The sequence below is a fragment of the Artemia sp. Qi Xiang Cuo genome, chromosome 3 (genome assembly GCF_049724085.1).
Source record: "Artemia sp. Qi Xiang Cuo chromosome 3, ASM4972408v1, whole genome shotgun sequence".
In the NCBI taxonomy this organism is placed as follows: Eukaryota; Metazoa; Arthropoda; class Branchiopoda; order Anostraca; family Artemiidae; genus Artemia; species Artemia sp. Qi Xiang Cuo.
The window spans coordinates 75,409,824-75,424,726 of record NC_142796.1 but is presented as its reverse complement, the minus strand read 5'-3'; the positions used below and the strand labels follow the sequence as shown (position 1 = coordinate 75,424,726).

General features: G+C 34.6%; 1 protein-coding gene across 1 annotated transcript; it reads left to right on the top strand.

The window, feature by feature from the left end:
• Positions 1 to 307: 307 nt before the first annotated feature.
• On the top strand, positions 308 to 13,015 carry Cyp18a1 (Cytochrome P450 18a1). The gene is made up of 6 exons (XM_089086578.1): positions 308 to 773; positions 4,494 to 4,615; positions 5,944 to 6,210; positions 7,334 to 7,761; positions 9,520 to 9,850; positions 11,411 to 13,015. Exons 1-6 carry the CDS (start codon positions 431 to 433, stop codon positions 11,459 to 11,461), a joined length of 1,542 nt encoding a protein of 513 aa, XP_088942704.1. The 5' UTR covers positions 308 to 430; the 3' UTR covers positions 11,462 to 13,015.
• Positions 13,016 to 14,903: the final 1,888 nt, after the last annotated feature.

Here is a 14,903-nt window from a genome sequence, read left to right as displayed (position 1 = left end):
TCTGTTCGCAGGTTAAAGTCTAAATTGCTTTCTGTGGAAAGCCTTCTACGTCACCTTCGGGACCAAAATTATCCTTTCCAGATTCAACAATATTTATGATGAGACATGATGATACGTAAACGAAAGCCGACAAATTTTATGCTATTATAACCAGTTTTTATTGGAAAGAGAAAGTCAAATGTCAAATCCTTGACTACGATGGGAATTTTTTTATAGCAGCTCATTCAATGAAGTGTTTGCACTAGATATAAATCTGACGAATTAGGCATAGATTATACCTTTGGGTTGTAGGCGGAGCTTGTATGCTGTGCTCCCACCTCTCTGATAAAACAATATAATCCGAGCACTATATAAAGTGAAAATGTACAGTGAAATTTTTCAGTTGTAAACTAGCTAAATTAGAAGACTACTCTTCAAACATCAAGTCAGAATGGTTGGAGATGTCCTTGTTATCGGAAATTTAGTTGTTGGATTCTCTGTTTTATTTCTCGTATTCGCTTTGAACTGGCTTTTCACAACGCACAAAAGATGGAGACAACTGCCCCCTGGACCGAATGGAGTGCCTATCCTTGGATACCTACCATTTATCAAAGGAGATTTTCATGAGAATTTAACTGATTTATCTCAGCAGTATGGCAAAATATTTAGTGTTCGACTTGGACAAGAACTTTTTGTAGTTATAAGTGACCACAAGTTGATTCGCGAAGCATTTAGAAAAGAGGAATTTTGTGCAAGACCAGAAAATACATTTTCGAAGATATTAGATGGACTTGGTAAGTTACTTATGACTTATATCCTTTTATACGTATACAGAACCGGACACTCTTTCATGACAACCTAGCTCGTGAGACCACGGCTCATGCTCAAAATATATATTTTTTTTTTAACATAGCCTTTTACTATGCTCATATTGTCCATATTTAAAAAAGAGGAGTGGTTAAAAGACAAGCTTGTGGTTTTTAACCAATTTGGCAAACTATAGAGCTAGGTGAATCTAAACTTCAAGGAATTGATATAAAGCCCATGGTAAGGCCTGGAATGCTGTTTTCAAGCTTCCTTTACCAATACCTCCCAACTTGTAAGGCTTTAAAGATTCTGAAGGTGGTTCCCAAGCATCTGAGCTGGAGATTAAAAGCCTGAATCATATGTAAGCTGGAGATTATTATTCAGGGTGCAAGCATATTTGTGAAGGTTATGTCTGTTTAGCTCATAATTTTTCAATTCTTTCCATATTAATCGCTTTCAAGCAGGGGCAGATCCAGGATTTTTTAAGGGGGGGGGGGCAAAATAGGTTGATCCAAAAAAAAAAGTTAGGGGGTGCAAAATAGGTTGATCCGATAAACTTGCGTTAGGAGCAAGTTTAATTAACGCAAACTTGAGTTAAGTAAGTAAATTAAACTGCTTCAGACTATGCTAGGGGGGCTTGGTCCCCTCGCCCCCCCTCTGGATCTGCCACTGCTTTCAAGGAGGGAGATAATTAAGGTAAATACTGGAAAACGCCTACCCGACGAGGCATATCCAATTTTGATTCATTCCTGAAAGTTAGATTTGCCTGGCTTAATATCTTCCCAAGATAGTGATAAGTTCATAACCCAGTTTTATCAGAATTCAAACCAATGTTTCGTGATTCCACTAACGTCAGCTTCTTAAATAAGAAAAGGAAAAGAGTAATTTTGCCTGCTTACTAGGCCAAAACTGGCAGATGAAGTCGAATATAGCATTTTTAATAGCCATTTAAATACGTCTGCTACTACCATTAAGTAGAAGCAAATAAAAACAGATTGAGCCATAATGTTAACAAGGAAGTGAAGCCTTGTGCAAGGACTCATAAAAGGCATTACCCAGGGGGGAGGGGGTTTGAACCCACTCCCCTGAAATATTTGTCTGACTTGTATAAACGTAACAAAAATGGATATAAACTATTTTTTTATGCATTTTTTTAGTTTTTTTGTGTAACCCCCCCCCCCAAAAAAAAGTCCTGAGTACCGTGTTGGGCTCATATATCGTGTAAGCTCAGGATGTTCAGACATACTTAACTTAGATATTCTAAAATTTAAACTTGGCCTGGTCATAAAAAGAATCTAAACACTGCAAATTTGTTATATTGACATATAGCCATAAAAGTACACTCTGGGTAAGCAAAGAATCCTTTTGAAGGCCATATAGCTCATTAAGTCCGCTGATGCATTTTGTGTAAGAAATAGTGGAATCAAAAACCTACAGGGCTCAATTTTTCGGGCTCATTGGTCTTTTATTCAATGAACTATGTACAAAGATATAAAATCGCTAGAATGGACCCTTTTTAGTTTACGAAATCAAAATTGCAGTACGTTTAGGGCTTGTTGTGAAAATAAGAAAAAGCGAACGTGAAATAGTAACAAATAAGTATTTTAGCATTCGTAAAAAAAACGCCTATTAACGAAATGGGTTATGATAAATCAAACTAAATCATGCGTAGATTAAGCTCTATACGGATGCTCCCTGAAGGAAGAGAGAAGCTGAAGTGAAAAATAAACGTTAGGATTTGTATTACACCCTGTTATCGATAATGTGTTGGCGAGGTCAGGTATGCTACCATGGAATTAAGTGCCGTAATCATTTTACTTAAATTTGTTTTAACTTAATGTAGATTCAGAATAATTTAGCAATTCGATCAATTATATAATGTAATGTTATCAGGGCCTATGTAATGTCAGGGGTGGGGGGGTACAAAATATTTTTTTTCGGTAGGGGCTTACAGAAAAAACTTCAAAAACGCATAAGAAATTTATTTATATCCATTTGTGTATGTTTTGTTTATATTCAATTTTGTTATATTCATGTTATATTCGATTTACGAGTCGGACAAACATTTCGCGGGAGGGGGTTCAAACCCGCTAAACCTCTGGATACGTCCTTGAATGTTATACGTAGGTACTTGAAAAAGTAGAGGGGTATTCCCCCCCCCTTAAAAAAGCAGAGTATATTCACCCCCGACTTACATAATTCATTTGTTTTTTGTTTTTTTTAAATTGACTATTCCAGAATAAATCCTCCCCTAAAATGAATCCCTGCACGTGTTCCTGGTTCGATATGGAAAAGATGAGGTTAAGCAAAATTTTAGAATTGAATTATATATTATCCTTAAAAAAGATATGCAAAACTTATCTTATTAAAATCTCAAGAAAGATAAAATAATTCCATCTCCGTTTGTGTTCGTATGTTTTTTTCTCTGATTTAGAGCTACGTGCATAAACCCTATAAAAGATTTACCCGTATTTAAAAATCATCTCAAATTAATGTTAGACAATGCGTAAATCATAGGATCAACAGTAAATAAGAATTTAAAAGACTTGCTTAAAGTCAATAAGGCACAACTTCCAATTTGTGCTGAGTGCACAACTTCCAAGTTGCCCTGGCCAGGCCACTTCATGTATTTATCCTCCCAAACCAATACAGAAAGTTACACTTTTCATTTTTATACCCCCCCCCCACCCAAAAATGCTGTTTAACAAGTTATTGTCTCTTACGCTAAACACACGAAAAATGTATTTGTTGGCATTTTTAAACTTTGCTTTTATCCCTTCGTGGCTAGTGTTGCTCAAAATGACTTTCAAGGGGTTATGTGTTAAATTTTCTTAGCAATACAAACTCAAAACGCTTTAAAGTCGAGTATAAAGCAGTTTCAAGCAGTTTCAAGGTCGAGTTTCAAGCAGTTGCAGCTTAAAGTTAATAAATTTTGCAGGAAATGATGGCAAAGTGCTTTTGGATTTTGGGATCATCAACAGGAAGCGCCAATAGACAACGCCAGATTAATCAAAGTCAAAGCCGAGGAAAATGACTTCACCTAATACCAAGACCATATCCAGGGGGTTAAGGGGTTTGAACCCTCCTCCCCCTTCCCTGAAATTTTTGTGCGACTCTTAAAAACGTAACAAAAACGAGTATAAACAAATTTCTTATGCGTTTTTGAAGTTATTTTGTAACGCTCCCCCAAAAAATCCTTATATAACCCCCCCCCCCCAAAAAAAAACTGGATACGGCCCTGCTTAATACAGTTATTGGAAGTTGGAAAGCTTACTTCATCTAAAGTAAACATCGCAAATATATTTCAGGCAGAGGGGGTTTCCCGATCTAAGAACTTTTGGTCATTTTATCACGTCTTCTTTGACGGCAGGTTGGCTGGTTCAGTTCGTGTAAGCCCTTAGGCATTTCACCTCGCCTGTTGAATTGTTTTTTCTCGGATTGAAATCCAGACAGGTTGGAGCCCCAAGGTCAAGCCCCCCGTTATTTAACTTGTGTGGCAATCTGTCAGGCTAGATAGATGAATCATTAGGTCATTGGTCTTTGGGGGTTTGACTAACGTTACAGTTACTGGCGGTATTTTGGGCTAGGGGGAATTCTACTATGTATCCCTTAGGGTGCACATGCACTGGCTGTCTGAAGTATGCTGGGTATTTTTTATTCCTTTGTGGAAAAAAGAACATGTTTTAAAATTTTTTTTTTTATTATAGGCATAATAAATGCTGAAGGGAAGCTCTGGAAGGATCAACGAAGATTTTTGCATGATCGCTTAAGATCGTTTGGAATTAAACATGCAGGCAATGGACGTGAAATGATGGAAGACAGAATTATGGTGAGATACCAGTTTGAATACAAAATTTTAATGTGAATACCCCGGTATTCTTTAAAATTATAAGTCACTTACTCAGATTATGTTTTGAAAACTTTTCGTATCCTGGCACCCTCGCATGGGGAGGAGGACTTCCAGTCTTAGACCATCTTTCTACGAAGTGTTGGTATTTTTATGGCTTCCGTTATAATTTCCTATATTCTTAACAGATATTTGTCCATCTTTAATAGTGCATATCACCCAAATGAATTTCTGCGTTCATATCGCCTACATTAGGTAGATATAGCAATCCCGTACGGAATACCATATTTTGCTCGTTGACGACGGAACTTAGAATTAAATTTGTACCTTGGGATGCGTGATTTTTGAAACCCCTTCCAACATAGCGCCATTTTGATTATCCTTTTCTTTGCTCTCCCTGAAAAAAAAAAACATTCTAAATAACACTTCACTGGATGTCCAAAAAAGCTCTTATATCAATACAAATGCCTAGAGGAATTATTCATTTAGAAATCTGCCCTCAATTAACTCTTTACTCCCGTTTACTCTATAAGATAGCCGTAAACAGTAACAGACATATTGCCAAAAAAGCTGTCAAATATATTCTGGACAACGACCCGTGAAAGTGAAAGAACAGTGAAACCGGAATATAACTTTTTTTTCGACACCTCATACTTAAGGTGTATGGTTGGTAGGAAAAGGCTGGCAGCCATCCATTCTCCGGTCCATATACCCACTTTTTGTATAATTAATTACAAAATCTTGTGTTTAAATATCTCAGAAGAGATGTGATTGCTACTTCATTCTTGATATTTTTTCATCCTAAAAGACTAATTTTGCCAGTTCTGATATTTAAAATACTATAAAGTTCTAGGAAAATGAAAACGTTTGGAACTCTTTTTTCTTAAACTTTGTGATCTGGAACATCGAGTCGTGCTTACCTTAAATAGCTCTAAAAAATTATCATTTATATTTTAAAAGTAACTCTTGAGGAAGCAAAATTTATCCAGGTCAATAGTAAAATCTGGGTAAAGTTTCAACCAATATTTATTTACTCATTATTTGAATATTTTATGCAATGAACTAGTTTATTAATCATGATGAATTTTAATTAGCAGATCATACACAGTTTTACTTTTGATCTGTAATGTCAGGCTTGTAACATAGGTGTCAAAAGATATTCAATCATAATTTCGTTTGATTTATTCTTTTAACTAAAGACCATTTTGTGAAAATAAATAAGTCTTTCTTTAAAGTCATTCTTTTTAGAAGTTTATATATATCGAACACCTTCATATCTGCAGTTCTAACAGCCTAGTATTCTCTTTCAGACGGAAGTTGAGGAATTAATTGAAAACCTGGGAAGCCTTAACTCTGCTCCGGTTGATCTGTCTACACATTTATCATGCACAGTGTCCAACGTTATATGTTCTATGCTAATGTCTGTAAGATTTCATCATGACGACACCAAATTCAAGCGATTTACACATCTTTTGGATGAAGGCTTCAGACTTTTCACTATTATGGCAGCTGCTGCTTTTCTACCATTCCTTCGATTTCTTCCAGGAATGAGCAAGGCCTATACCCAAATTTGCAAGGTAAGGATGAAATTGTGAATTTAAACCTGGCGAAACTAAATTATGGTTCTCTAGATCATGGAAAAGAATCGGTTTCAAAAAGTTGCAAGACATATGCCAGAAATTGAATAATTGGAAGCGGATGGCAGAAATTGAATAATTGGAAGCGGATAAACACAGGGATAAATTCGCTTTTTGATGTTCTAGGGAAGTTGGTTATTCTTCCCCTTTTCTCATTCCGAAAAGACCAGAAATATGATGTACCTGTTTCGACAAAAATGTCACAGCTTTTTGAATTGAAATAGAACAATTTAATAAATTTGCACACTTCGGTTGTATCTTAACCTTTTACTCTACTTAGGAAGAATAATGTTTAAAAAAAGATACATTTCTTCTGAACAGAAAAGGTACTAATTGGGTAAAATTTGGAATAAGGTACAATCTATTTATCAATATTTGCACCTGTATTATTAATTTAAATTAATTAAAGAGCGGTAGACGGAAATCATGGTTTTCTAACTTGTTTTTAAGACTAAGTTTTTAGCGTCATCATTTTTTCGTGCAAAACAGATGATATTCTTTTTAAATGAGACAAAATATAAATTGCTTTTATAGAATTGCTTAAGAAATTTTATTATTCCAAGTAAAATAAACGAAGATTATTCTTTTCAGCCAACCTGCTAGGGCTAAACGGAAAGCAGTTCGTCCTCGTCTGGGGTGGGAGGACGTCATAAAGAAAGATTTAAAGGGAATGGGAATTTCGTGGGAGGGTGTTAAAAGGGAGGCTTTGAATAGATTGGGATGGATGAGATATTATTTTTTAAACTTTATCTCACTCTAGTATTATTACTCCGTCCTTATCCCCAAGATACCGAAAAAAATGTAAATGAACAAAAATGAGCAAAATGGAAAGGTAAAGCATACAAAAGAGAAGCTACCATTCTAAAATAATAAATGGAATCTTACCTCTAAATAATACCTATAAATTTTTGCGTGTGTAGCTGTGTTGGCCTCATGCGGCATGGTACTGCGGTGAGTTGTTAGTAGTAGTAGTAGTTCATCTGATTCCAGTAATCTTTCTCTCCAACCCAGCGCCATTTACTTTATCTATACTTTCCCAATGAAATAAAATTTCTTTTTTTAGAATCGTGATGAAATTGGCGAATTTTTCCAACAAATTGTAGATGAACATCGCCGTAGTTTCTCACCAGATAATATGCGTGATATAGTTGATGCATACCTTTTGGCGATTCATCAGGCAAAAGAAGAAAATCGTCTCGACTCTCTTTTTGAAGGACGGAATCCTGACAAACAAATTCAACAAATTATCGGGGATATGTTCAGTGCTGGATCTGAATCTGTCAAAACGACCTTACTTTGGTCTATAATATTTGCAATTAGAGAACAAGATAAGCAAAAACAAGTACAAGAGGAACTCGATAGAGTTGTGGGTCGTTCCAGATTACCTTCTTTGGAGGATCTTCCTCACCTGCCGTACACACAAGCATTTATTTTGGAGTGTATGAGGAGGTCAACTGCCGTGCCTTTGGGAACTATTCATTCAACAAGCAGGTACGGATTACCTTTTGTTTGTCTGGATTCCTAATACATTTTTTATAAAGTAATTTAATGTAAAATTTTAATATTTATCTGTAAAAAGCCACTTCCTTAAATAGATTAAAATGCCCTAAATAGTTTGTAAATAAGCTTTACTTAATAAGCTGTCAATTCCTATACTAAAATAAACATAGATACAAATTTCTTTTTTGAGAAAATCTCTTAGACTTCAGGGGTTAGATTCGCGACAAGCCGTGTCTTAAGATAAACACTTTGTGTTATTCGTACTCAGTTCTTGTAAGACACCTGACGAATCCTAGTGACGGCACTGCTTGGAAACAGAGCGATAGTAAAATCAGGTTCATCAGTTAGATATCGTACTGACCAGGCGATATATTGTAATAATTGCTATTGGCCAATGAAAAAATACCACCGATAAGGAGCTGGTGGAAAAATAAAGTGAAAACCAAGCTATTATGTGAAGTGTTTAGAGGGATTTTTTTTTAATTTTAATCGGTTCGTGCTGGCGCAATTATACTTACTGCAAAAGTTATAAATCTTAGAAGCTGCAGTTCCTTTAACAACTAGACTCTGGAGCTTTTACGACTTATACGTAGCAAGGAAAATGTTGAAAGGTGACAATGATTTTTTACTCCTTTAAGGATTAAAAATACAAAATTTCCAGAACAAATATTTTTTCAAAAAATACTCGTCGAATCAAAAACAAAACTATTTTCATTTCCAGCAAATTACGTTTGTATTCGCCAAACTCAAATGGCTGGGTTTTATTTTATTCCATTGTGTCAAAAAGAAATGAGAAAGAAGTGAAACCAACATTTTCTCTTCATTATTCAGAATATATTTTAAAAAATTAAACAGAAAAAAAATCAAATTAAATTATGACTTTTATTTTTTATTGTTGACATAGAAAGAACACAATTGGATAAAAATCATGATGGTTAGCCCTAACAGCTTGAAAGTGTCAGTCGTGACAATCTAATTGAAAGTGTTGCTCTCTTATAAGACCAGCTAGCAAAAACTATCGTAAGTGTCAACTGAAAAACCCTGATATTTGAAAATCAGCTACGCTTGCATTTTCCAGATCAATTTATACCAGTAAACTGTTATCATTAATTGGGTTTCAGTTATAATTATGTAAAATTTTTATGAAGTACTGATTTAAAATGTTAAAAGACTTGGAGTTTGTAGGTTGTTTTGAAGAGATGAGCGTAATAATTTAAATTTGGTGCCAAGAATCACTAGCTAGGAAGATTTTCCACTAGCAGCCTGGATTCACTTTCCAAGTCTAGTCGATTTTTGTCATGAAAATCGGTCCGGCAGGTTTCCGCTAGCCAGGAATACCTGGTGGAAAGCTAATTCAGCTTTGCAAGCCAGGTTGCGAAAAATGCCTTTTGGAATGTAGTGTCATCTGCGAATAATAAGAAAAAAGATCCGTGGCTCGTTTAATTCGTGATTAAGTTTTATCAAGAATATTAGCAGGTGAAAGAGTCGCTCACGAGTTGGGTTGACGTTGTACTATGTAAACCATAACTTGTATCTGACTTATCTTTAAGGTGTTAAAACCTTTTAGAGTAGAACAGAGCTATTTTGCCGTAATTTAAGGGCATGTATAATCTTATGAATTAACATTTAAGGTCAATGTTATCGTTCTTAACCTGAAAGATAACATAAGGAACTCTCTCCAATTTTTTATTATTTACCACATTTAGTATGTGTCTTCCAATTTGTGTTCTAAAATCAGTTTTATTTCAGGGATTCATATTTAGGAGGATATTTGATTCCTAAAGGAGCTCAAGTTGTACCACTTATCCATGCTGTACATATGAGCGAGACTCTTTGGAAAAATCCAAAAGAATTCAGTCCCGATAGATTTATCCAAGATGATACCATACAAAAACCAGACTATTTCATCCCTTTTGGAGTTGGGCGACGAATGTGCCTTGGGGATACCTTAGCGAAGGCGGAACTGTTCCTTGTATTTTCGTCCCTTTTGCACGTGTTCACAATAACTGCAACTGAAAACGAACCACTGCCAAGTCTTAAAGGACACGTTGGTGCAACGGTGACACCTAATAAGTTCCTAGTAAGTCCCTCTTTCCTTGTTTTTTAGTTTTTCTTTTGTTCATGACACCGTAATTCTTTTGTTTAGCGTAAAAATGCAATTTAAATTAAAAAAGGGGAAATTCAATGGTAATAAAATGAATTTTAAGTTTCTCTCAATGCTCTTTTTCGTTATAAAAATATTTTGACTGAAATATGTTTCGGCTTTTTGGGGTGCAGGTTCTAAGGGTGCAGGTTTAGGGTGCAAAATCTGTTTGGTGCAATTCATTGAAATGAATAAAGATAGTAAATAAAAGTTCAAATAGGGATAAAATCCTTTTAATAGACAGTGATGATAGAAATTCACAAAAATACCAGATATTTCGGTCACATATACAGTGACCGTCATCAGTAGTAAAACTAAAAAGTTTTACTACTGATGACGGTCACTGTATATGTGACCGAAATATCTGGTATTTTTGTGAATTTCTATCATCACTGTCTATTAAAAGGATTTTATCCCTATTTGAACTTTTATTTATGGTCATGGAAAGGCAGTGTGGTCTCCGAAATTATATAAAGATAGTAATAAAAAGAAAACGTGTTTATTAGAACTTCAATAAAAATTTGACAGATTATATTAAGAGTTGTTGATGCGACGTCATTCTTTGCCTTGACAGGTCATAAATTGGCCTAAGAGGGGTCTAATATCCTGGTTGCGCGTCGCACTAAAGCGGAAGGGCGTATTTTACATTTTTATGATCTTTTTAGAAAAGCCAAAATTTCAGTTCTTTTTAATTAGTTGAATAAGGGAGCTTTTTTTTTCAAATAACATAATGAAGCTGAATAATTTGGCTTTTTCTATCATTGAATAGTGTATTAAAGTAAGTCTGGAAATCTATTGGCTGCATCCAATGATATATTTTTTGTCCCCATCGTGCCCCTTCTCCCCTCCCTTTACATTCCATGAAGTAAATGCACCTCTGCATGTTTGGCGAGGGGACCAACTGGAAGATTTTTTCCTACTTCACGCATTTTTGGAAAAGTTAAACCTTTTTTTCATTTTGAAAAACATGTTTAATGGCTCTTATATAAATATATATGTGTTTACCAGAATTTGGCTAAATTACAAGGATTACAAGAAAAGAGAAACACTTTGTGAGGCTTCTCTGTCAAAGTTTACTGGTCATAGTGAATATACTACGACCATTTCCACTGCTGGTTTTGAGGATGGTAAATAGGTAGGCACGGAAATGCTGACAAGGAAAACAACTATGTTTTGGCCAAAAGTATGGATACGGTAATTTGCCTTTTCCTCTAAATTAAACCCTTGGTATCAATCAACTTAGCCAAAAAGTTGAGAAGAGAAATACAAGACCTATTTTTCTGGGTTATGGCCTATCTTTTAAAAAAAAATTCATAGTAAGACCAAATAATTGAATCTTACCTATCTTATTTTCTCCTGCTTTTCCTTGGGAAGAGGATCAGAAATTTTCGTTCTGGACAAATCCTTTTTATCTTCTGATGTGCAAGCATGCCTTTTGATTGCCTAAATTCAAATCAAGCCCTCCTTTTCTTTATTAAAGTTAATTTATTTTTCCAGATGTGTGCCATTCCTCGTCAAATAGAAACTATTCCAAAGAAAGAAGCTTAGGACAAATCATGAGCCAAATGAGGAGTTGAAGACTTAGAAACAAGCCCGCCGATTTTTATGCTTGCCATAAAAGCATGGTTGTGAAATAAGCCATTTGTGATCGAATCCCACCGAAGGGAGGCGAAAAAGCTTATATTATATTTTTATATGAATCATTCGATAGCGCCAGTAGTATATTAAGCCTTTTTTTAGTTATGTTTTAATCTAGTCATGTTAATTGCTGTTTTCAATAGCCCTTGTAAAAAAATACTATGACAAATACTTCTTCTTATAGCCAAACTGTGTCTGTTACTTGGCCAAAAAGAATTGACTCATATTTGTGCTCCTCGTTTTGAGGTTAGATGAGGTGCAAATTCTTAGCCTCAGACATTTAAAAAAAATCAGGAAGAATGCATGCCACCATGAAAAAGTCTTGTAATTAATAATTCTTTGAGATAGATGGCAGCACCTTTGTCCTTTTGTGTCTTCATTACGTTTTGTCCCGGTTCGAAGTGCTTAATTTTCAACCAACCTTAAAATTCAAAGAACAATAAGAAAACTTGAGCTTTATATGCCTCATATTTCGGCTTGGACGGCCATTCTCAATAGAAAAAAAAACACAGAAAATAGATCATTAGTCCGGTTATTAATTTTTATTTTTACTACAACAGCCACAACAAAAATCCCATATCTATCTAACAATCAGAAATTGTGTTTTCTTAATTTTTGTAAAATACTAAAGTAAATTCAAATATACATGGGTCTGGTGTATTGTAAGTACAAAAACAGCAAAATCTTTATTATTTATGCTCTTACGCCCTGTAGTGCCTTATTTCTGCTTATATGTCCGGTTAAAGTTTGTGTTTCTGACCTGGATGATGAACCCATATCCTAGATTTGTTTAAGTTGTTTTTTTTTACTATGAAATTGACGATAACTTACCTACCAAATATTAGTTAACAACCTAAATTTCATTAAATGTAATTAAATGTCAACTAGTAATCACTAGTAACTAGTGACTCGACTAATAACTAATAATAGAAAGCTGATGGCAAACCTCTTTTGTGTAGGTCAACAGAACGAAGCCTGAATATCAATACCTGTTAGTTGTTGAAGCTGAATTTATTATAAGCATATCCATAAATTTATTGACTTAATTTCTATAAGAAATCACTATTTGTATAGTAAAAGCAGTAAAATCAACGATTTCTAACCTTTAGTCATCCATTGCTTTATTTTCTTTTTCCGTTGAATTAATCGGTTGGATTTTTAGGAAAGAAACTCGGTGTTTCAAGATAGTATTTATTAGTAGACTTTATTGAATGTGTTTTCTTTCCCCACTTTTATTGTTTACATCATACGTGACAAAGTTTAAACCAGCCAGTGGCGAAGCCAAAAACTTTGGAAGGAGTTATAGTCAACCGTAAGAAATTTTTGGGGGATCTAAATACCTTGGCTGCGTCATTGGCTTAAAAGGGTTAGAATACACATTATGGGTTCATGTTGTGACTGTGATTTGCTTAATTTATTTATACTAGCGTCTTAATAAAACATATTACAATGTTGTCAAGTAAGTGTCCTAGTTTTTGAATTCACCAAACAGATTATAGAGTGTTGGAAAGAGGATGTGAACGTTTGAGATTAGACGGAAAGAAGCTCCCACCAATGCGCATAAAAATGACTGAATTGATTGACATGCTTCATGATTTTTGCAGAAGAATTTTGAAAATTTACGCGGAACCTGAGCGTTATACCAAAACGAAAATTAACTTTAAATAAACTTGAATTGTTTTAAAGCTCAAATAGAAACTCTAACCAAAGAACAAACCTTAACACGAGTTTAACATTTGAAGGACTAGGCTAAGATAAGAACTTGAAAACAAAATTGTTATTATTATTTTTATTGCAAAACCCGCAAGAAAAGAGATACTGAAAACACCGGAGAACAAAGAAAAAACGAGAAAATAAAATGAAACTGACTACCTAACCAGTCATAGAAACCAGGACCATATCCAGGATTGTTTTTGGGAAGGGGGGGAGGTTATAAAAGTATTTTTCCGGGGGGTTACAAAAAACGCCTCAAAATTGTGTTACGTTTTTACGAGTCAGATAAACATATCTTCCAATAACTCTTCCGGAAAATAATAGCTATCAGTACTGCTTATAATTAAGGTGCCATGACCGGATTCCGGAAACCAAATCAATGTTGATCACTACAGAAAGGATCAGCGATAAAATCCGAACATTTAAATCTTCTTGGCTGCTAAATCTAAATAGCTCATCATTCTAGCTCTGAAAAAAAAACGTGGAAAAATGATTCTGTATTCTGAAAATTATTGCATCTTGAAGACACTCACTTTGCTATGTCAACTTGTCAATTCGTTCTACCAATGGAACATTCTTGCCTTGTATTAACATCTGACCTGTGACCTGGACAGTAGGTGACACTGAAATTTCTTGGTATGAAGTTTGTGTCAATTCTGTGTCTTGAATTTTGATTATAAGGACGACTTTAATGTCGAATAAAAATTGAAATGCAGCAAAAAACGAAAAAAAAAATTCGCCAACGGTAATTCTAGATGTTTTGAATTCAAACTAAAATTTAGATGATCATCAAAATCCTTGAAAACATCAGTTCATTGTAAAAATAGCTCCGGAGCAGCCAATATGCAATTATAGACCTGGCAATACGTCTCCCCCGGTGATTGCCCTGATTGATTTGCCAAAAACAGATGATCTTAATCTTTTTCTCAGTAAAAATTGATTTCGTGCAGTCATAGCTCGCAACCACACAATACTTGCTAAGTGTGATAATAATTTTGTTGGAGGAAATTTCAGTTTTCTAGAATTAATAAAGATTCAACAATTTTTCTAATAGGTTCAGCAGTTATAAAGTAAAAATATTACAATATAAAAGGTAATGGCTATCAACACTGCTTATAATCACTGGTGCCAAGACTAGATTGAATAGGAGTGGGGCCTAATTGGATTTTTTTGTGAGGCACTCTATATATATTAAATGTTTAAATAAAATATAACTGTATAGTAGTTTACGTAAGTAAAGTAGTTCACGTACATTGTGCAAAATCTCTAACATAGTGCTATTCCGATTAAATTCAGAAAATTTGACATGAGCTTTTACGGGTATTAGTTTTCTGTGTTATGAAATATATGTTATATAATAATAAACTCATTAAGAAATCTCATCCAGCAATGCAAACTTAAAACAAATATATTAATTTGAATAACTCAAAATTTATTTCTTATCGTCAAAAATATTTTAATTGAAATGTTTTTTTGTATTATTATGGTAACGCGGTCCCTTTCAAATTTGGGGCCCGATAGACCCAATCGCTCCAATTGCCCTTTATCTGGCCCTGGCTGGTGCAAGTGTTTTATTTAGAAAATTTAAAAATCAAACAAATTGTATAGTTTTTGGGGGGCCCAACAGCGATCTTCGGAA